This window comes from Micropterus dolomieu, linkage group LG05 (assembly GCF_021292245.1).
Source record: "Micropterus dolomieu isolate WLL.071019.BEF.003 ecotype Adirondacks linkage group LG05, ASM2129224v1, whole genome shotgun sequence".
NCBI classification, from domain to species: Eukaryota; Metazoa; Chordata; class Actinopteri; order Centrarchiformes; family Centrarchidae; genus Micropterus; species Micropterus dolomieu.
Window position 1 is genome coordinate 28,770,680 of NC_060154.1, and position 23,062 is coordinate 28,793,741.

At 40.1% G+C, this 23,062-nt stretch overlaps 1 protein-coding gene across 1 annotated transcript; it reads left to right on the plus strand.

The window, feature by feature from the left end:
- The first annotated feature begins 14,660 nt into the window (after positions 1-14,660).
- Positions 14,661-23,042, plus strand: scinla (scinderin like a). Its single transcript, XM_046050058.1, has 17 exons — positions 14,661-14,818; positions 15,813-16,005; positions 16,112-16,266; positions 17,850-18,011; positions 18,129-18,278; positions 18,418-18,507; positions 18,607-18,739; positions 18,879-18,967; positions 19,074-19,289; positions 19,379-19,512; positions 20,334-20,424; positions 21,195-21,365; positions 21,459-21,633; positions 21,720-21,835; positions 22,005-22,082; positions 22,188-22,248; positions 22,442-23,042. The coding sequence occupies exons 2-17, from the start codon at positions 15,825-15,827 to the stop codon at positions 22,609-22,611; spliced, it is 2,172 nt and encodes a 723-aa protein (XP_045906014.1). The 5' UTR covers positions 14,661-14,818; positions 15,813-15,824; the 3' UTR covers positions 22,612-23,042.
- Positions 23,043-23,062: the final 20 nt, after the last annotated feature.

The following is a 23,062-nucleotide window of genomic DNA, read 5'->3' on the forward strand; positions in this document are numbered from 1 at the left end:
TGCCTGTAGATGTAAAGCCTGATATATCTTATTTTTCTGTGCCATTAAGTTCAATTGTTGTCCAACAACTGATGAAAACACATCACTGAGCCACACAGTTGCACTCGGTGACATGTCCCTTCATCACCATGAACACCGGCATTGTACTGCTGTTGTAAATATTCACTAGCACTTGAAATATGTATTAATCCCCAGGTGAAAATATTCCCCAACAAATGCACTATTACCTCTTATTTTAGTAATGGTTGATAAAAACTACAACGCCAAGCTGTTATAGGGAATCATTTAACATCTTTGAATGTAAGTGTAACCTAACCAAATTATTATGATTTGCATCTTTTTCAAACAGGCTTTTGTGTTGAGGGCCAAGGGCCGAGTAGGCGAGTCAAAGTATTGCAAGATGGAATAACAATAATAATAATACAACAACAATAATAATATTGTTGGTTTTTTTTTTTTTTGATGTGATATGTTTAAATGGTTTGCTGTGTTATTGTTGCATAAACTGTGACCAGTCTTTTTCTGATACTGTCAGACACTCACAGTGGGTAAGAATGCTGCCTTGGTTAAATGTAGTTAGGGTAAATAAAATTCTGCTCTTACATTCTGTGAATTATATGGGGAAAACTCTGGTGACATAATGGTCACCAGTAAATATGATGCAGATACATACACCTGAAAAAATTCAATTAAACCACCATTCCCTGCTCTCTAACATCTCTCAGTCTAACATAAATAATATACAGTAGGTATGCTCAGCATGCAGTTTCTAAAAACTAGTGTAATTCCTCACAGAGGGTTTAAGTCATTCAGTGTTCTCCAGTCTGATGAAGATTTGTTGAGAGTTCCCTCAAACTATTTTATACACCACATATGGAAGGGCAAATCTATTTATGACACAGCATTTCTGGAAATATGCTGTTCCCACTTTAATTTACATAACAGATGGTGTGCTTCACTTTGAGTGTGTTTCATGCTAATGTGATGACTAATGTTTTCACGATGAGCCTCTAGAATTAGACGGTAAAATATTATTTAGAGTGACCCTTTTATGTCCCCACTCTCTTTCCTCAAATGTGATGGACTTTGGGGGCCACAGCTTGTGACGAATTGAACTGTTAAGAGATGACAGGCAGCTAAGTATGGCACGATTAGGTAAACACTAGTAATTCATTCTGTCAACTCCTCCTGACCTAAATGGGAATAAATAACTTGTCTGATGTGTGACTAGCTGAGATTTTGGTCCTAGTCTTCGCCTGGTGGCCAGATGGATATACTGCAGGCCGAGGTGAGCAAGAGCTCGGGTCTGTCCAAGAGACCTCAGAAGACCCCATCATAGCAGGACACACTGCAGCAGCTACCCGTCCAGGCTTGTGGACACTGAGCTGCTGGATCAGAGTCAAATGTGATCAACAATGCTATATGCGTTTCGTTCTCATGTCCATGTAGAGGGGTTTCTAGAAAACAGTCACTTCATTGTAGATATGGGTCGCTGGCTCCTCAAACTGGATTACCCCGAGGGAAGAGGTGTTTTTTTCCTGAAATAGATCTGTTCAAATAAATAAAGATGTGACTGTGGCTAAGCAAAACGTTATCAAATTTATTCATGACACAGCCTATAATATAATATCTTATTATTTTGATATCGAGCCACAGAGAAACAGAGGTTCAGCTGGTGTGTGTGTGAAGAAAGTGAGAGCTACAGCAGATGAGAGCAGAAACACCTGAATACAAGAGAACAAATAATATAACATTCAGTCTCCAGTATCAGATTAGTAATTGAAGGTTATACTTTTTCTTGCCTCCAATCTGTTCACATTCAAGTGGCTTTACTCACTAAAGATACTGTTGATGACAAGCACATCTGATCCGGATTCTGCTCAGATGCTGCCTGTATAGTATATCATCCACCGCTTCATAAGGTTTAGGTTTAGGTTTCTAAAAATAAATGTGATTTTGTTTGTGTTTCTGCATGTGGCCAGCCTAGGGGAAGGAGGTAGAGACAGAGAAAGTGCTAGTCACGCTGTGCGAACAAGAAGAGAAGCTACAGAAAGCCCAGAAGGCGAGTGACCTTCATGCAGGGACATGTGGCACAGTAATTATACTGCAGCAATGAAGTTGAAAACTTGAACCTCTCATTGAACTAGAATATAAATTATCATGGATATTCCTATATTTGTGTCTAATCACCGCAATCAGTAGCTACTGATTAGCCCTGCTTGACACCAGAGAGATGTACAGTATATCTGCATATGACGATGTGGATGAGGGGGGAGGTGAAGAAAGAGATAACAGCACATGGGCACCGGCAACAAAGCTTTAATCAGTCAAAGTGCAGCACATCCATGTGCGCAGCATGCACAGGATGTGTGGTATTTGCGAAGAAATTCTTGACAACATAATTGCAGGCCAGAAACCTCACTGTGCCTCAGGAAAATGCCACTTTCCTATTGGCCCCCATGAGAATATATGCTTGCATGTTAATTCTGGTTAAGACGAAGACAGCACAGTAAAGGCACAATCTGAGATTTAACTGTGAATTAAAGAGTCAACCCACGGCCAACATACAAAACACTGGTTCAAGTGCAAGTACAAGTGATTGACAGGCCCTTGACTAAGACCACAATGTAATCTACAGTAGTAATGTTTTATGAGGCTGTTTGTTTGCGTTGATAATGTCTAAACATGGGAGTGAAACAGCAACCACTGAAATCCAAAAATTGACGTAATAAATAAACATCAAGGTATACAAAATATCATTTACTGTCATTTTAAAACACAGGATTCCACAATGAAATGTAAGTAGTAGCCCCTTCGTGCTGCACACACAGAAAACATACATAGGCCTACAAATATTTAAATTTGGATATAATAAAACAAAACGTTTAGGCAAATATATAACATCTCAAGGTCTGCTGCACTTAATCCAATCCGTGCACTTCCTTGTCTAATGTTGATGAGTGTTTTTCTGTGATACATGCTTTGCTAATAAAGTAAATGCCACACGCCATGATCATGGCAATAAATAAGCAATCATTTGGAATAGTCATAATACTTATTGTATAATAAGGCATACTTTATAAAACTAATGGCTTCTTTAAAGTTTGTCTAAACATTTATTCATGCTTAATAGGATCCATAATAAACCATAAATAAGCCAATGGACAGTTCAACCACTTGAAGCATCATCACTGACTAATATCTTTAAAGGAAGTAGTTAGACATTTTTGGGAAATACTTTTATTTGCTGTCCTTCAGAGAGTTAGATGAGATGATCGATACCACTCTCATATCTGTCCATTCGATCTGAAGCTACAGCCAGGAGACAACACAAGCTAACCGTCTCCTGGCTGTAGCTTCAGACTGAGCAGACGGGTATCAGAGTGAGATCAATCTTCCCCTCTTACTCTCAGCAAACAAGTCACGGATTACTTTGTAAGCTACCGGGTGTGCTGTCATAAATGAGAGTAAGTCACAAATGAAGGATGCTCGCAACACAGTCATTCAGCACACGATCGGTTTTTATCTAATGTCTATGTGCAGCAGAGTACAGTTCACATATAGCATTCAGGTCTGAATAAGGAATGTGGATGAGGAGTACTGGTCTATTCAGTCTATTTACTTTAATATGCAAGTGATCATAAATGTTCTTTTTCTGCCTGAATCATGCACTGCATGATGGTGCCACTATTTACAGAGATGGGGCTAAATAGTTCTCCGTTTAATTTCTAAGCAGGTCACTGACATAGTCTACACACTGACTGACTGGTATGTATCACAATTACATAGACTGAGTTGTTGAGACACGGCTTTGTAGCTGCCACGGTTATAGTTTCTTGGTACATGATCAATGATAGAGAAAGTATAGTGTGTTTGTGCATGTCTCACTTGACAGATGTCTTAATTCCAAGTTATCTTTGTTTCTACCAAGTGTTTTTCTATGTGTCGCCTACTGTGTTGGGCAGAAAATATTGTTCCTTTAGAGGCTCAGAGTATCATGCTACTACTATGGTTTCGTCTTGTTCATATTGTGTTTTCAAGTTGTTTTATTTGTTTGGTATCCTCCAAAGGGAAAACCTTGCCTACTTCTGCTCTCCCTTTGTGACCTGCTTTGTGAAGCCAGTCTTATGACTTGCCAATTGTAATGGTGTGCACTGAGAGTTGTCTGTTTTCAAATGACTTCCAGACATGTGCTGAGTTTACTGCCTATAAAAAGCCGTATACAACCAGTGGTACAGTTAGTTTGCAAGGAAACCAGCGTTTCCTGGGCTACAGCAGCAGAAAGAGAAGTCTATGCCTCAGAGTGGAATATTATTGGATGCTGAAATCAGGTTTAGAGGCATCACCCTTGTGTCTTATGCTCATTGAGGTTGTAGGCTGTTGTGTAGCAGGTCATTTGGTGTTGTGTCGCTAAGTTGCAGGTTGTGCTGTTTAGATTTTTAACACTCGACATGAGCAAGTGTCACAGTGAGCTGACTCCAAGGGAGCAGGGGCTACTGAAAATTCGCCGAGACAGCGACACTAAGGCTGCCGAACTTGTCAAGATGGAGAAGATGCTGCAGCAGACCAAGAACATGTTGGACAAGAAGACAGAGCCTGGCTCGGAGAGCATGGGCTACCAGGAGAACATGGGTCTGTGTCACAAAGAAAACATTCTTACTTCATATTTTAAGTATCATAAAATCTCTTGTTGTCCTGTTGCTGTGGTGTGAGTCTGTGTTTTCTGGTTGTTCGTCGCAGTGGAGGACCTGGAGGAAAAAGTGCGCTCCAGCAGACGGTACAGGAGGAACTCCCTCCATCACACGCAGATGCTGGAGAGCCAGATGAAAACAGTGAAAGGCGAGCTGGCGGGCACACTGGACCACCTTCAGGAGCTGAGGAACGTCTTGCGGCGTTCACAGCAGAAAGCAGAAGAGCGCAAAGCAGCGATGGAGAAGCTGGCAGCAGGGCTCAGGTGAACCATCTACTCTGCAGCTGCTTTTGATTTGCAACAAAGTTTTGACCCTTTCAAGCTCCAAAACATACCAACTGAATGTCTGACCTGACGTCCTGCGTCCTCCCAAACGAAGCTGTGCAGAGTTTACATGTAACAAGAATGCACCCAGACGCTGGTTAACTGGTAGAAGAAAGTGACTTGAGCTGCTGTGTTGGTCCTCTCTGCAGTGAGGCCATTGTTTTGCATCCAAAGTGTAAATTTAAAAGACTTTATCCAAGGTAGGGGAGAGTGGGGTATGTTGTCACACTTTTCACACCATCTAATATTTACTGAGCACCGTACATCACAATGGTACAAATGTCATACCAAATGAAAGAATGAAGTCTTGGGCAGAAGTTTTGTATTCATCACATCTTCATATCTTATCTCATTATGGAGTTGCAGACTGTTGAATAGAGAGTGTGGTAAGTTGTCACACTGCATTGGGTAAGTTGTCACACTGGATTATCAAACAGTTAGAACACTTTATTGTGAAAATTGATTTCAATTTCAAATTCAAAAATCAATCAAGCCTAGAGAATTTGGATAATAAATAATTTAATTCAAAACAAAAATGTTGGCAGAGCTCACATTAAGTGGCACAACCTCTTTCTTTGAACTTTAAAATCAAACGTTTTCTGGAGTGCAAATAGATCTATGGTAACTGAATGTAATGCTGCAGATAACTTGCTTAAATGTATAACTTCTTAACTAAACAGATGTGGTGTTTAAACACACTAATGCAACAATGTGCATTTTTGTACGACGTACATATGTATCTGACTAATCAGACATGTGTATAGAGTCACAGTTCTGGCCTGAGGTGCAAGCATCGTAGGCCCATTTGTTGCATTTCACACACTTAAACCACGTCTTCTTTGGAATACTGTATGAAAATGGCTCCACATAGATGAGGCCAAAAGAGATGTCAGCGGCTTACGTCAAAATCCTTAGCTGTACTTCTGATTGATTTGTTCTTCAGCTTCACCTGCCTGACTGCCTTTAACAATATGTCAGGTGGTGTGCTGCCATTCTCTGTCTTCTGTTGATAATTTCCTTCCTTCCTTCAAAAACACATTCCTCCTTGCAATTACAAATTAATTACAAGCTTATTTGTCTATTACCCTTGTTGCCTAACTAAATTAATAACTGGATCATGTAGTGTGTGTGTGTGTTTGTATCTACTTACACACTACATGCCTACGGTATAAGACCGTATATACTCTGTCATGAATTCAGTCTTGTCATATGGCATATGGCTGCTGCTGTAAACTACAGTGTATAATATTCTAATTACAGTATCATTTAAGACTTGTGTCAGAGGTAATTACACAATTTCACATAGTTTTTTGGGCATGTTCCATGTGTTTATTTGTACTGGAGCAAGTAATCTAAGTAAGTAAAATAATGGGACAACTTGCCCCAAAGTCATTGAGACAACTTGCCCCAAACTGACATGTGTGCTAATGTTGGCTAAATCTCAAGGTTAGCTTAACATAACACTTCAGCTGAAGTATTAAAAGACACGTTATTGTCTCCTCTACTTTGTGCAATGTTATCATTTTGAACATTCATACTTAAGAATGTTGGATTACGTAAAATGTAAAGTGCAAATGTTTTACTTTACTTAAAAAAAAATAAAATTGTGCTTACCTCAGATTAGAGTGACCTTGACCACATGTGAACAGGAAGTTGAACATAGAAAAAGAAGTCACACAAAATGGCTATTTGATTTTTGACATAGAGGCTCTAGTGTTGGAGTTCTGAGCAGAGTGACAACTTACACACGAGACACCTTACCCCGCTCTCCCCTACTTCACAACCCACCTCTAACAAAGGATTTAAATAGCTTCTTCTTCCTTTTATGCCCCATTTTGTCCTGCTCTTATTAATCTCATATTTTGAAGGTTTAATGTTGACATCTTTCGAATTTGTCAGTTTTTTTGCCCAGTACGTGCTCCTCGGTGTCGTCTGGAAACCGTCTGGAGATGATCATAAATCACTGCTGCTTTTACCACTGGGAAAGCCACAGAACAGTTTTGCAACTATATTAAATGATACATACAGTATTCCATATTTCGGTGATTTTATTTTAATTTGATCTTTTTTCACGTCTGAAATATGGAGATTGCACTCATGTGAGATGGCTCATCTCAGAGGCAGAATATCCTGAGCTGCCCTCATGAACGTTTTTCCTGGGTTGATCTCTGCTCATCCATTTATGAAAAGAAAATATCTCTATGATTGATGACATTCTCCATCTGCAGCCCCGGGGATCACCTCCACGTTATTGCTTTATGAACCCGGTGAATTCAGCCCTGCCAATAATAACATGTAAGTTGCCTTTTGTAATGTAAAGTTCATTAACTAATTAGTCATGTGTTATTAAATCTTACAAACTAATTACTCTCGTGTTGTTTGAATTGTTTCTCAGACAATAATAGCTACATTTTTATGTACATCTATAATATATCAACAGGATACATGTGTGATAAACAAAATTTCTTTGTCAGACTATTGTATAGTAAAAACATGCAGCTGTACTGACTTGTCTTTTAAATGAACTGTTTGATCATTTATTGTCACATGCGCACAAATAAATCATTCTGAGATGGGAACATTAAATGGTGTGCTACCGACAGATCTGAAGAGTTTTATGCAGAGAAAAATGCAGTTGCATGTCTTTTTTCAGAGTGTATTTTTCCCCAGATGACAGAAAAGTGTCTCAGAGTGTTTCGACGCCCTCTGGGATCAATAGCCTGTTGTCTGTTCCCTGCGGTGAGTCATGTGAAAGCTGTATTTGTGCCTTCCCTGTGGCTGAGATGTGATCGCACATAATTTAGCACAGCTTGTTTCACACAGTGTCACATGCTGTGAGGCTGTGGGGGGCGTTCAGTCGCTAACCCTGGCCTACATGTAGCTGTTATTATACCACCATTACTGGGTTGCGTTCTTGGATGTACTTTTCCTAATTTTAATTTAAAACGTTGCTGGCCGAGTGCTTATCAAGTCCAAAACACGAAATAATGCTATTACTATAATGCTATAACTATTTATCTTTATTCACAGCGTGTTCCCAGTAGATTCATCAACATCCTCATTGTTTGTTTCATCTTTTAAAAAAAAATCTTTAGCTTTCCATCACACAGTGCAGAGATGGTTTTTGAAACAGATGTAGAGGATCTTAACAAATGAACCAGCAGGGGGCACTAGAGACTTCTCAGAGAGCCGTCTGGAAAAGCAACAGCAGCATGTTCCTACACTCCTTCATAAGAATACATATTTGGCAACAATTTATTCCCAATTTATAAGCAGGTATGTATTATTTGGAACTGTTTAGGTAAGCATTTGTCCTAAAATATACATTTTTAACAATTATTTAATGGCTTTTAGAAGATAAGTAGAGTAGAAGGTGTTAAATTTATCACAAGGTTGGCAGTTCAATCCCTGCCTGCACCTGTTCACATATTAATGTGTCCTTGAGCAAGATACATATATATACATAGAGTACATGCACACATACAGACACAAACATTGTACAACTTTATAGGATATACATTATATGCCTATTCACCTTTTTATGTTTTTAACATGTTTATCCTCTCAAGCAGTGGTTCCCAACCTTCTTTGCTTGTGTCCATCCATCATCAACCGCTTATCCTGCGTACGGCGGTGGGCTGGAGCCAATCCCAGCTGACATCGGGGGCGAAAGGCGTGGTACACCTTGGACAGGTCGCCAGTCCATCGCAGGGCCTCTTTGCTTGTGTGACATTTTAAATTGCATCGGTTTCCATTCACAGCCTCACTCACAGGTTGTTCCAGCCCGTTCACCCCGTCAAACACCACACAGGGTACCCTTCAGAGTCTGGATGAGATGCCCTGGGCTTGTAATGTAACCCATTCGCGACAGGTGATGTAGTCAAAGCTGACTTATTTAAAGTTTTAAATTGCATAACGTTAGATGTGTGTTATGTCACATGATGCACTTATTTCAACCGAAAACATAAAAATAACCACCACAACCATGGTGATTTCCTAAATCTAACCATGTGTTGTTGCCTAAACCTAATCAAACTGTGACCATTTCACAATGTTAACCTCATCTTACAAAGGCGTTTCATATGGACGCTGAAGGATACCTTGTGAGTCAAATACCGATATGCCCTGGGATGAGAACGTGTTGGTTATGCATGTCCATGAGCCTTCTCGTCATATTGTTTAATTTGAATAGTTTTTAGCGGTGAGGTGAAACTTTCCTGCTTTTCACAAGAACATTAACGTTGGAGAAGATGTCCGAAAAATTAAACATAATTGGTGCAACATAATTGGTGCAACATGTTTGTGCGACGTGTTTTACATTCTTATTTTCATGTCATGTAAACCATCTCACAACCCCTTAGCTTTACCTTATAACCCTGTAGGGTTTCAGCACCTTCAGGTTGGGGACCACTGATTTACCGGAAGAGTTTGGGGGCCCTGGCATCAAAAGCCTGATCCCCTCTGGTCCCAAAAAGAGACCTTAGAACAGCAACTGATTGAAAGACCTAAGACCATGATCAGGTTCACTGGTTGTTGAGAGATCTATTATTTATTCTGTGGACGCCACAAAGGCCTCTGATAGGACTTGAATCCATGTGACCACATAATGTATGCACCTTTTAATACGAAGCTATCAGGACCAGAACAGCATACATCTCCAACATTTCTGACTAAGAATGGCTAAGGACACCATATTAGTGAGAATACTTGCAGAGGAAAATGTGACCCTGCATGGAGAAAAGTAATTTGTCTATTCCCTTTTTTACATAATCATTCCTTTCCAGTGTCAGTCTCATAGAGAATATGTCATGCAGTTCTGTACTGACACGTTTTTCTAATCAGAATTATGCAAGTTTATCAATGAAACACCACCAATCCAAAATGATCCAATCCAGACCAACGGCTGGATTTACTAGATGTATTGTGTATCACTGTTTCTAGTAGTTTGCTTCATAGCTTTGTGGAGGAGTCACACCCACTGATGAACAGCTTGTATTTGGCTTTCTGTTGTGTTCAGTCACATAATTTGGCAAGCCATTGCAAACTGATGCTACATCCGTTAGATGTTAACCAGCGTACAGACTGGAAACGAGGGGAAAATAAATAAAAGCTAGCATGGCTCTGTCTAAGCTAAGCTAAATTCTTGCTGGACGATTTCTTGGCCTGGGGGCAGTGACTTCCTGGTGTCTTGTGGTCACAGGGAAGTTGCCAGGCATCCAGTGGAGACTACAGGGAGTAAGTAGTTCAGCACATAACTCCCTGTAAAACCATAAATTTGTAGTTTTTGATGTTGTGAGGATTAAACAAAAACAAGATACAGTATAACGTGTTGATTAGTGAACTTTAGAAGTGCTGGTAGGTGGATTTTTTTTTAAATCTTTGGACGGAGCCAAGCTAGCTGTGTCCACTTGTTTACAGTCTTATGTGTTACGCTAAGCTAACCAACTGCTCTCTGTCACCTCATATTTACACTACAGACATGAGTCAATCTTTTCATCTAGCAAGAAGATGAGTTTTTCCCAAAATGTAGAACTATGTACAATTTTGTGTAGCTGGTGTTTACGGGGTTAATATATAAATGCCTGTAAGTGCAGCTTACTTTGCAACGCATTTCCACTAAGAGCCACCCACTGTAAGATTGTGCAAGCACTGGTCAATAAATAGTGTGGAAGTGTTTGTGTGAGCTGGTGTTAAGTTTACTACATGTGCACGAAGATGAACATATTGTCTACCAGAGCTATGACAGATGTCTTTGTTATGACAGTTTTACAACATTCACTGAAACCAAAAAGCCCAGAAACAAGCATCATTATAAAAATGTGGTGATCACAGCCTTGTTATCACTAAATTTTTGAAATGCTTAAAGATCCTACAGTCTCATTGGTTAACGCCCTTTGTGTAGCAAGATGGAAAGCAGTGTGAGGTCGCCGTGGTGGTTGGGCGTGTAGCACATAGGATATTCATTCAGAAGACATGGAGTTTACATCCAACCTGTTTGTCTTCCGTTTAACCGTAACCAATCTTTCCCTAACATTATACAAGTGTTTCAGTTGCCTAACCAGACCTTTATCATAAATAACTTGTATAATCATGGTCGATTACATACCCTTTTCCAAGCCAGATGCCAACCCAGATATTGTAGAAAGGCAGAAAACGTTGTCATTAGACATAATCCAGGGCTTGGCAGGATTTTCGAATACTGACATTCTTGTCTGGCATTCTTGTCATTGACCCGCAATGATGCGTGTCATTCACAACTGCTGTGTGTTGTCCTTTTGCTCGATGGGTCGTTCGCCAAAACCACTGTATCCTACTATGGACCCCATCCCCATAGTTTGTAATGCAGGCTTTCTGTTGAAACAAGATGACATGACTGTGATAGCCTGAAAGGTAATTTTCTATTTTTACTATTAATGTACTGTATGTATGTAACTCAGTTTCCTTGTATGATGTTTGCTAAATGTCTTTGCCTTAGTCAAGAATAAGGGGAAACACAAATCCACTCAGGACCAGCAAGTCCATCCCACTTACACACAGGAGAGCCCCACTCCTGACCTGCAGTCCAGCTGCACTCTACAGGTGAATTCATATACTGAAACTCAAATACCTTTGCCTTTGCAGCTTTAAACAGTATTCCTGTCAGGTTATTGCTCTGCTTCCTTGAATCCTTGATAAATCCCATATACATTAAAAGTAAACCTTGTTAAATGAAGAGCAGGGTGTTATAAGGGGCTTTATGAGAGACTGCAGATAATCCAGGAATATTGTTTAGCAATATTCACTGAAATGAATAACAAGCAGACTTGTTGCCTTTATTGTTGCCTGTATCTTTTCTCTTTGAAATATGTCTGAACTTTGCAGCAGCAATGTGGCTCTGGTGTTTTTTCTCACCTACAAATGAATGCTTTTAAGCAATAGTTCAATATTTTGGGTAAAATCAAAATCTTATTTGCCTTGTTGCTGAGAGTTAGAGGAGAAGATTGATACCACCTAACCCATGTTACAAATAAAGCTACAGCTAAGACATGGTTAGGTGAAAGGTAAAAAAAATCAGCCTACCAGCACCTCTACATGTCACTTTATGGACATTGTTTAACTCAAACTCTCAAATTTGCCAAGCAAGCCAGGTTTGTTTCCCCCTACTGCCAGTCTTTATGCTAAGCTAACCACTGCTGGCTATAGCTACCATACATCAGTGGAATCAGTCTCCTGATCTAACTCTTGGCAGGAAAACAAACGAGTGTTTGCCAAAACGTCAAACTATTCCTTCAGGCATATTGAGAAGATTCAAACCTATCTACCTTTGGATTAAAGTGCAGCAGTAATTATGGCAGGTAGTGTCAAGCAAAATCCCTTCAAATACTACAAAAGATCTTCTTTGTGAGCTTTGGAACAAGTGCTGCTGCCGGACATTAAAACTCATGAGACGCATCTGCAGGTAATTTTGACTCAGTGCTTCATGCATCAGCATGTATCCTTTGTTCAACCAGGAAGAAGCCCTGTCATCAGACTTGTGATTGTGCTATGCTTCACAGCAGTGTTTGCAGCAGAATCCTGCTACAGGCTGCATGTGTCTCCACAGGAAAATTTGCAGCCCTGTTGGTTATGGAAGCAGAAGACATAATCACAGTTATGCAATATAATGTACAGGAGTGTTTTAGTCCAACTCAAGTTAAAACAAGTAGCCTGTGCGTGTCTCTATGTGTGTGCACTTGCGAATGTGTTCTGTCTTGTGGAGGAACGGTGGTATGTTGTGAAAACACTACACAACCAGGCAGAATGTGCTGATGCAGCTCTCACAGTAGGAGTGATGGACCCAGCCCTAATCTGAGGCGACCACCGGAGCTCAGAGGAGAGATCTTTTGTGCCTTCCCTTTCTGTCAAGCTGCCACATGGGAGTCGGGCCAGTGCCAAACAATCACACTCTGGACTCACATGCTAAAACAACAACAATGTAATTTCTAAATCAACTATGCCCCCGGACAAGACGTACAATCTAATGACTTCCAAGAGATGGCCAGCTGTTCTTGCCATTACAGATCCACTGCAGGACATGGGAAAGAGATGACTCAACAGAATAATAAATACAGTTAATAAGGTCCTTTGAATGCAGTCTTCACAATGTGTTTTTTTTTCTGCATTAGAGAAATTCTGTTGCCATATATATTTACCAGACAGACATGAGAGTGCTATTGTCACAGGTCTCTGCAAGAAAGTGAATAAGTGTACTTCCCAAAATGTCCATCAATGCCTTTAGGGCTGACACATGACCATAAATAGCCCTGAAATCATACATACAAATAGATTTGCACAGTAGTCGGCAGAGTACTAAAAATCATTACTCAAGTAAAAGTAAAAATGATTATTTGTAAACCTACTCAAGTTAAAGTATGAAATCAGAAAGGTCAATAAACTACTCAAGTTATCTTGTGTTTTAATATTTTTAGTGTGTGCAGGCCAGAGATCTTCACAGGTCATCATAGGCAAGTCCAAGTCATGTCTCAAGTCCATTTTTGCAGTAAGTCTGCTGTGCATCATGTTTAGAGCCACAGTGCAGCTTGCTTTATTCACTTTGCTTGCTGACCTCAAATGTAGCTATTTCTGTTTAATACAATCATTTTACTTATATATTTTTTACATCTACATGAAGGTTTCGATAACATCACTTAAAAATATTGCTTGCTGCCTAGCCTACCATTGTTGCCTACATCTTGATAGTAACATGTTGCAAACCAAAACCACCTGCTTTGATATGATATGTTCCTGATTAAATAGCATCTGGTAGCCAAGATCACCGCAACGTTCAGGCATCGCCATTTACATTAGTGTTAATGGAAAGTGAAAGTATTTTTTTGCTGGTTTGTGAAAGGGCAACGCAAGCTGCAACACAGCCACCAGTGGCTATAGTGTGCAATTACATTAGTAGAACAACCAAACCTTAAATAAGAAACCAGGAATGTGCCCGATTTTCTACATGTTTACATCTGCCCAGCTTATTTGTATGGGGTTACAGCATCTCCTGCCTGAACACAGCTCGGATTGCCTTCAGTCATTTCGGTTAGTGTAGCAAAATGCACAGTAGCCTAGAAGGTATGATTGGTAACTGAAGCTAAGTTAAATGTAGATGCATTCCCCAAAAATACTCGAGTAACGAGTAAAATACAGTTTTAAACAGAATCATTTAGCCTGCAAGCCACCCCTCATCTGCATAAATGTGTCTGCTTATTTCCACCTACAGTACCACGAGTCACACGATGAAAAAGAGAACTTTGATGAAAAGCCATAGACTTTACTATCAGTATATTAATATTATTTAAATATATAATATAATAATAATATAAATATACCCACTGCATTAATGATGGCTGTGTTAATGGATGGACCATGAAGGTTTATGTTGTGAATATTAAAGGGAAGGTTTAGTTTGTCGTGTTGTTTCACTGCCACCAGTCTGATCCAAATGCCACGTAAGAGTTTGTTTTCCCCGTGATTTTGAGGTTTTTAACCTGGGTTTTCTTTTGCAAGGAAGGGGCATATCAATTCTGAGATTTTAATTTGAACCCAGCATACTTAGACTACATGAAGTTCCAAGTTATTTCGCCCTGAATTCGTTGCTGCGTGAAGGAAGTGAGTAACGCAGCCCTTTCGCAGACTGGGTTGGGTCGAGATGCTGCTTGACACGCCTCTTGGTCAGAACGCGGATGTCTGTCCAGGCTATATAGGAGACGTGATCGCAGACTGCCTGGGCGGAAACCTGGAAGAGCAGCTTCTTCACTCCCAGCATCTGTCTTCTGTCCTCAACAGGTAATTGTACATTATTAATGATCTCCATGCTGAATGTTTTCCAAAATGCTGAAGAATCTGTAGCTATTCAGATAGCATTTTTTAAATTATAGACCAACTGCTGGTCTGACCTTTTAGCTTTAGTTAAGTTATTTGTGTTAAATATTATATTATATATTATATATTATATAGTCCCTGCAAGTCACCCTCACAATGTCATGAACTCTTTTCTGATTCTGCATCAAAGGAAGCAAAATAGTCAGTGCTTTCACGGGTACATTTCAACAATACATGTAAAATATTTGTTGAATGTATATTTTAAGTTATATAATATTTTTCTGTGGTGCATGATATACATAATATACTCAATGTCTGTCAATATCAGTTTTATTTTCACAATGTTCCAACCAACAATGTGTAGAGAAGGGCATTTACTGTACAGTATAAGATACAAGGTTTTTGTCTTTGGAAATGGGGAGTGGCACCCTTCTGTTAATCACATGCATTACCTGCATTACAGCAACAAATAACAAATGAGCAAATGTGCGCCATTCATTTTCCTGAGATTCTCAACATCCAGGCTTATCTGATGAAGAAAACTTACCATGTTTGTATAACTGTGAAAAGGTTTTTTCTCTCAGTTATCAAAGTCAGTCTCAGTTCATAATCGTGTAGTCTATAAAAGATCAGTAAATGTTGCAGTTTACATAAAGCATAATAGTAAAGGTAATGTCGTCAAATTGCTTGTTTTGTCCAATCAATTGTCCAAAACCTGAAGATAATTAGTTCATATGAAAAAGAAACTGGAACTGGAGAATATTTGGAATTTATGCTTAAAAACAGATTTAAATTTCCAGTCAATTTGTGCCTATTGAGAAATTGATTATTTAGCTAAGACTTTGCAACCCTTTATGAAGCCTTTGCAATTCATGAACTTGTGTTGTAAGGTTACTTATTGTCCTTTCTGGGGGTTACTTATTGTCCTTTCTGGGGGTTACTTATTGTCTCTTCTCAGGCCCTGAGCACTATGGCGTACCACAAAGAGTTTGAGACTGCAGGGAAGAAGCCTGGCCTGCAGGTGTGGCGGGTTGAGAAAATGGATTTGAAACCTGTTCCTACAGAACTGCATGGAAACTTCTACACCGGAGATGCTTACATACTGCTCTACACCACCTCTGCCCCCTCTTACAACATTCACTCGTGGATTGGTATTGGTTTATCATATAATGAAATTCCTCTTATTTGTTTGTCTATGCTTTCTCTCATTCAATTTTTCATTGTGTTCTTCTTTTACCACTTTCTGTTTTGCCACAGGGGAAGCAGCTTCCACCGACGAGAGAGGGGCAGCTGCCATCTTAATGATGCAGCTGGATGACTTCCTGGGTGGAGCTCCAAGACAATACACTGAGTTTCAAAGCCAAGAGTCAGTAACCTTTCTGGGGTATTTCAAGTCTGGAATCAAATACAAGGTGAAACATGATATTTGCACATTGTTTTCATGGTAAATCATTTCAAATATCTTTTCACAGAAAAGTTGTGACCTCTGCCTTTAGGAACAAGAGAGATTAATTAATTTCTTTGAGACGACAAAAGCAAGTCTTGAGCTACCAAGTGAAACTAATGTGGTGACCTAAGCTAAAGGGGATGTTTGTATTGCATAGGAAGTAGAACTCGTCACAGTGCTATTTTGGTAACTGTTTGTAGTAGTGGTTGGTTGCTCCCTTAGGTTTCCATGGAGAGTTTGAACTGGCAAACACGCCAAGCAAAAACATGCTCTAATGCCAAAACACCAAATAGCTGCAGATGTCATAAGATGAAGTAGGCCACTGGAAAACAGACCATAATACTGAACTTTTAGTATCATAGACGTGGCAAATTTGGGGCTGAAATACTAATCTTAGTCAGAGTTAAAACATCTTTAAAGGAAAAGTTCAACATTTTGGGAAATATGCTTGTTCATTTTCTTGTCAAGAGTTAGATGAAAAGATTGATACCACTCTCATTACTGTACGCAAAATATGAAGGTACTGCCAACAGCCAGTTAGCTTAGCTTAGCATTACCTGGCGCTGTTTAAAACAGCTAATTGTCTCTTTTACACTTCGGTTGTTTTACATAGTAAACAAACAAGATATGATATGTTAATTTGTGAGCTTCAGCTACAGGTGGATTTAGATCACTTTAGACAGAGCCAGGCTAGCGGCGTCCTCCTGTTTCCAGTCTAAGATGAGCCAACCATCTCCTGGCTGCATTCATATTTAGCATGCAAACCTCAGAGTGGTATCAATCTTCTCACCTAACTTTGCAACAAAAAAAATAAACATAATTTCCAAAATGTCAAGCTATTCATTGAAAGAGGTCATATTATGCTTTTTGGCTTTTCCCTTTATTGAGTTAGGCCTATATACCTTTTTTGGTCATGTAATAGGTTTGCAAAGTTCCCATCTCCCACAGAAAACTCTGCTCTGAACTGCCTGTAAACAGCTTGTTTGTAGTCCAGCCTTTTTTTCCGCTTTGCTGTGACGTCACAGTGAAATGAGCGTCATAATGTTCGCCTAGCGGCTAGTCAAGACAAGCCCTCAAAAACACCAGTGGAAAAACACTCTGAGCTGCAGCACACAGTGACAAGACGTCTGCCTGCTGCCTCTCCTCTCCTTTCCAAACACTAGCTACCCTCCAGGCAGTTAATGGACTTAAAGTTGTTGCTGTGATTTAGAGACATAGCTCAGTTAAAACTTTATGGATGAAAGATACTTTTGTTATAAATTAATTCACCACTCTGAAACTTGCTCCAATCTATGTTGCTAAGCTGGTAAGGGGAACATATACAGCTGAACCAAAACCGAAGGCTTCTCACTGACCCGCCCTACTCTGCTTCTGATTGGGTTGTAAGATTTTGAACGTGAAAATGAGCACAATATGACCTCTTTAATATTCACCTTTACATATATGATTAGTAGGGTTTCCTTTGGATGTAGATATCCAATGCAGTTGAGGTTTGTGTAGTGTAAGAGTTCTAATGCTTTATTCTTCTTGGCTTTACTCCTGTCAAAGAAAGGTGGAGTAGCATCCGGCTTCCACCATGTGGTGACCAACGACACAAATGTCCAACGCTTGCTGCACGTTAAAGGTCGTCATAACATCAGAGCCATGGAGGTGGACATGACCTGGGCTAGCTTCAACAAAGGAGACTGCTTCATCATTGACTTGGGAAAGGTGATCTAGAAGAGGGACTAAATATGACTGTAGTAGTACAGGCCTCATCTGTTGCAGTGTTTCATTATAACTTTATTTTCATCTTCTTTTCCTCTGCTCCTCTCTTTGAAATGCTAGAACATCTACCACTGGTCAGGCAGTGAAAGCAATAAGTTTGAGCGACTGAAAACCACTGAGCTGGCCATTGACATCCGCAACAATGAGCGAAAGGGCCGTGCTGAAATAGAAATGATTGAAGAAGGCTCTGAGCCAGAAGCCGTCATTAAAGTGAGCTTTTACTTTTAAATGTGAGACCGTTTTATTCAGGAAAAATCTGGGAATATTGGTGACTGTAGCAAAAAAATGATCAGGCTCATTTGGCTGCCAGGAAGGACGTTGCAATCTGTGTGCCTGTGTTTATTTATAGGTGCTTGGACCCCTGCCCAACCTCCCATCAGGAAGCAGCGATGATGTTTCTGCTGATAAGAAGAACAAGAACCAGGCATCTCTCTATTTGGTAAACATGCACAAATGTTTAACTTTCAAATACATGCTCAAGTTTCTAAAAAATTCAGATGATAAATGGAGAGGGTTTGATCATCTCTCTACTTTCTAGATTTCTGACGCTACTGGCTCCATGACGACAACTATGGTGGCTGATAAAAACCCATTCAAACAAGACATGCTCTCCCAGAGTGAATGCTACATCTTGGACAATGGTGGAGACAATAAGATATTTATCTGGAAAGGTATTAAATCATATATTATATATTTATCAAAGCTCAGTTATAGCAGCAAGTTGTTAGCCTGCATTCTGTGGTTTCACTCAAACTGCGAAAATATTTTAATTTGAAGTCCCTAACCACTGTACCACACCCCAAACTGCAGGAAGGAATGCAAATGCAGAGGAGCGCAAAGCAGCATTTACTGTTGCAAACAAGTTCATCAAAGACAAGAATTATCCTCAGAATACTCAGGTAATGTGGCCATGTAGTGAAAGTTTGTTACCAGAACTTTATTCTTCCATCTTATCTTCCTATTTTAGAATAAGCTTACTTTATTGTCCATTCCTGACATGGACAGGTCCAGGTAATGCCGGCCGGGGGTGAGACCACCCTGTTTAAGCAGTTCTTCTTCAACTGGTTGGACAAGGATGAGACCACAGGCCCAAGTAAGGCTTACACCATTGGTCGCATCGCTCAGGTGGAGCAGATTCCCTTCGACTCCTCCAAACTCCACAGCAACAATATCATGGCTGCCCAGCATGGCATGGTGGATGATGGCTCCGGGAAAGTCAAGGTATGGCTCACTAGCCTGACTACGCTCATGCTGTATATTCATTTCTTTAAATATCAACGTGTAGATGTAACAGTGATGGGTGCTTGCAGATTTGGCGTGTGGAAGGAGGTGATAAGGTTCCTGTAGAGCCATCCACCTATGGACAATTCTTTGGAGGCGACTGTTACCTGGTGCTGTACTCCTACAGCGTGGGAGGCAGAGAGAAGCATATCATCTACACCTGGTGAGTGTAACCTTTTTCAGCATGGCCAGATTTACCTGTTGGAAGTTGTTGTTGGGCCTGCACCTGCCCCCCCTATATTTAGGAATATACAAAATTTAAACAAAAATAAGGTCTTATAACTAGATTATGACACAGGGCCCCTACACAAGCTACAAGATTAAGTAATTCAATTTTTGTGACCAATTTTTTTGGGTGGTATACAAGAGTCACAATCATTGCAAAAAAGAGGAAAGGATAACAGAGTACAAAGAAAAAATAAACACAAAGAGATCAAAAGAAAACAAACATGCAATTCATACACCCACATGGTAACTTGACAGTTAAAAACAACATGTCATGTCATTATATTACATTTATAAAGGATTTAACTATCAATTTGCACTGTAGAAGCCATTGCCGCATCATTAAGACCATTTATAAATAAAATCAACACTTCTAAAATCAAAGGATTGTGAGAAGAGGAGACACACTTTATAGAATTGATAAGGGTTTCTATTTTACAATAAGAATTTTATTTTGGTGTAGTCAAGCACAAATAACAAACACAAATAAATAACACAAATAACATTTTGATATATATTTGATATATATTTGTTGACACCAACAAGACCAGTCCAACAGCCAGTGTTACAAAATGGCTGTACTTAGGCAGTGAACCTGGGGCTTTGTGGGCCCCTGTGGGTCTGGGGCTCTGGGGCAGTTGACCACGTAACCTGGTTGGTGAACCAGCATTGCTTTTCAGACTTAATAGTGAATATCACCTTTGATTTTGTTTGTAGCTTGAATGTGTTATGAATACATTACAAATTTGCTGTCATTAGGCAAGGTCAGAAGTGCACAAAGGATGAACTAGCTGCTTCGGCCTTTCTGACCGTCAACCTGGATGATTCCATGGGCGGAGTTGCTACCCAGGTAACATACTTTATTTACTATGAAAACAATCTATGCTGTCTTTCTTTAGAGAAATAGTTTTGGACAAATACGTTCCCTTAGCCAGAGTTGATCAGAGGATCGATGCCACTCTCATCTGTGTGTTAAATATGAAGCTACTGTACATTCAGAAGCCAGTTAGCTTAGCATAAAGACCAGAAACAGAGTTAGACAACTAACCTGGTGTTAATTATTGAGCTTTAGAGTGGCTGGTAGATGGATTTTGTTCAACAAGTCCTCCAACTTAAACGTCAACACAGGTCATGTTAACCAACCGCAAAAAATGACTCATATGAGCTTATATTACATTATCACATGAAATAAACACGTGGAGACCGCAGCAACACAAAGGATGCCGATCTGCACAGCTGTTGGGTTCACCGTTCAACATGCATAAAACACTGCCTTAGGTTTAGACACACTCCCCTGTGAAGGTTAGCTACATTTTTCCGTGGAGGACAGGCTCATTTTGTTACATTCGGATAAAGCTATGTTAGCCATTTCTCCCGTTTCCAGTCTTTACAGCAAATCTAACTGGCTGTTGGCGGTAGCTTCATATTGAACAGACAGCATTAGCGTCGTACCAGTCTACTCTTCTAAATCTCAGCAAGACAGCTTATTCAGCGTGTTTCCCAAAATGTCAAACTATCCCTTTATTGACTTGATCCTGCCATTCAAGCATCGGGTGACCTACTCCTATCACCCCTATTTTCATCATACTTGTAGTTTTAGCTACTGCTGTGTCTCTGCAGGTTCGCGTCACTCAGGGCCAAGAACCCCCTCATCTTGTGAGTGTGTTTAAGGACAAGCCTTTGGTGATCTACCTGGGTGGGACATCCCGCGAGTCTGGCGAGAGCAAGCCTGGCAGCACACGGCTCTTCCATATCCGCCAGAGCTCCAACAAAGCCATCCGAGCTGTTGAGGTCAGCCTCATTTACTACATTGAATGTGCATAGACTGACGCTTTAATGACCGTTTCACAAAATTCTCCCCCTCCCTTTGTGTCTGTGACCCAGGTAGAGCCCACTGCCTCTTCTCTGAACACAAATGATGTGTTTGTGCTGAAGTCACCCGAGTCCCTGTTCCTGTGGAAAGGAAAGGGAGCAACTCCGGAGGAGATGGCTGCAGCTGAGTATGTTGCTGGCCTGCTTGGAGGAACTGGCACTGTGGTGGAGGAGGCCAAAGAGCCAGGTGAGTATTGATAAAAAAGAGCTTTGATCTCTGCAGAGTAAAAGATTTCCTGTGGAAAACTGTGGTATTCTATTCTTTGTCGCCAGCTGGTTTCTGGCAGTTGCTGGGTGGGAAGAAGGACTACCAGACCTCCAAGACCCTGCAGAGGATGGTGAGGCCTCCACGACTGTTTAGCTGTTCAAACAAGACTGGCAGGCTGACAGTAAGTGTTTAAGTTTTCGTGTATTTTCATTCATTAAGAGGGCGTAGTTATTTATTTTATTTTGGTACATACAATAATCAGAATCAGATACATAATATATGTGTCTTTTACCTAATTATTTTACTTTTTAATATAGCCGCTTTGTAAACGTGTACTGCCCAATATTTAGGCGGAGGAGGTGCCCGGTGAGTTCACACAGATGGATCTGGCAACCGATGATGTCATGATTCTGGACACCTGGGATCAGGTGTGCCACCTTCACTTTTAATTAAACGATTCAGTCTCGGTTCCTATAGGTCTCATTTTTATTGCTGCCTTGTCCCTAAATCCCCTTGGTCATTTCTCCCATCAGATCTTTGTTTGGGTCGGAAAGGATGCCAATGAGGTGGAGAAAACTGGATCAGTCAAGATTGGTAAGACAAACAGAGCTATATCTACATTTTGTCGTTATAATTGTATATACTTTGAATTTCTGTTCTCCTGCATGTCTGTTCTTCCATTTTCTTCCCTGTTAAAGGGGTTTTATTTGGGGAGTACGGAATATTGGGCTGTATAAATAAAACTGACTTTACTTTGTTCACAAATGTATCGTTGTTTTCCTTTCAGCCCAAGACTATGTGAATTCGGACCCCTCTGGTCGTTTCGGGATCCCCATCAGCACCATTAAGCAGGGGGAGGAGCCACTCTCCTTCACCGGCTGGTTCCATGCCTGGGACCCCAAGATGTGGAACAAAGATCTTATGCAGTGGATGCAAACCCGTATAAAAAAGCATTAGTAGAAAAACTAAAAGCAGTAGAAAACACCTGCAAAGATCCATTACTTATCACATATTGTTAGACTTCAAGAGTAATCAAACTGTCTGATATTGTGAGCTTGGAATTTTAAAGGCGTGTGTGGGTGGAGAGAAGCTGGTTTTCATTCTTTCTTATGCATTAAAATAATAAGCTGACAAGTGTTGACGATCCAGTGAAACTTCATGATGCACTATTTCTACCAAGTTCAGTGTGGCCTTGAGGACAATTTTTAAATGAACGTATGTCACAGATGAGATGGCATTTTAAACGTCACAATTTGTTTTCTGTTTGCAACAAAAAAGAATGTATATTATTTTTACCTATAGTTTCCCTTTTTACAGCTTAGTTTGCAAAGATGCATTTAGATCGGGAAATTCAACATTTTAATAAAAACGGCCTTCATTGAAAACCATCTTTTCTGAATGCATTTCT

Coding starts and splice junctions, on each gene's coding strand:
- scinla (XM_046050058.1), top strand. CDS start 15,825: ATGGCGTACCACAAAGAGTTTGAGACTGCAGGGAAGAAGCCTGGCCTG. Junction 18,279..18,417: donor AGCCAGAAGCCGTCATTAAA/GTGAGCTTTTAC, acceptor GTTTATTTATAG/GTGCTTGGACCCCTGCCCAA. Junction 18,740..18,878: donor TAAGATATTTATCTGGAAAG/GTATTAAATCAT, acceptor CCCAAACTGCAG/GAAGGAATGCAAATGCAGAG.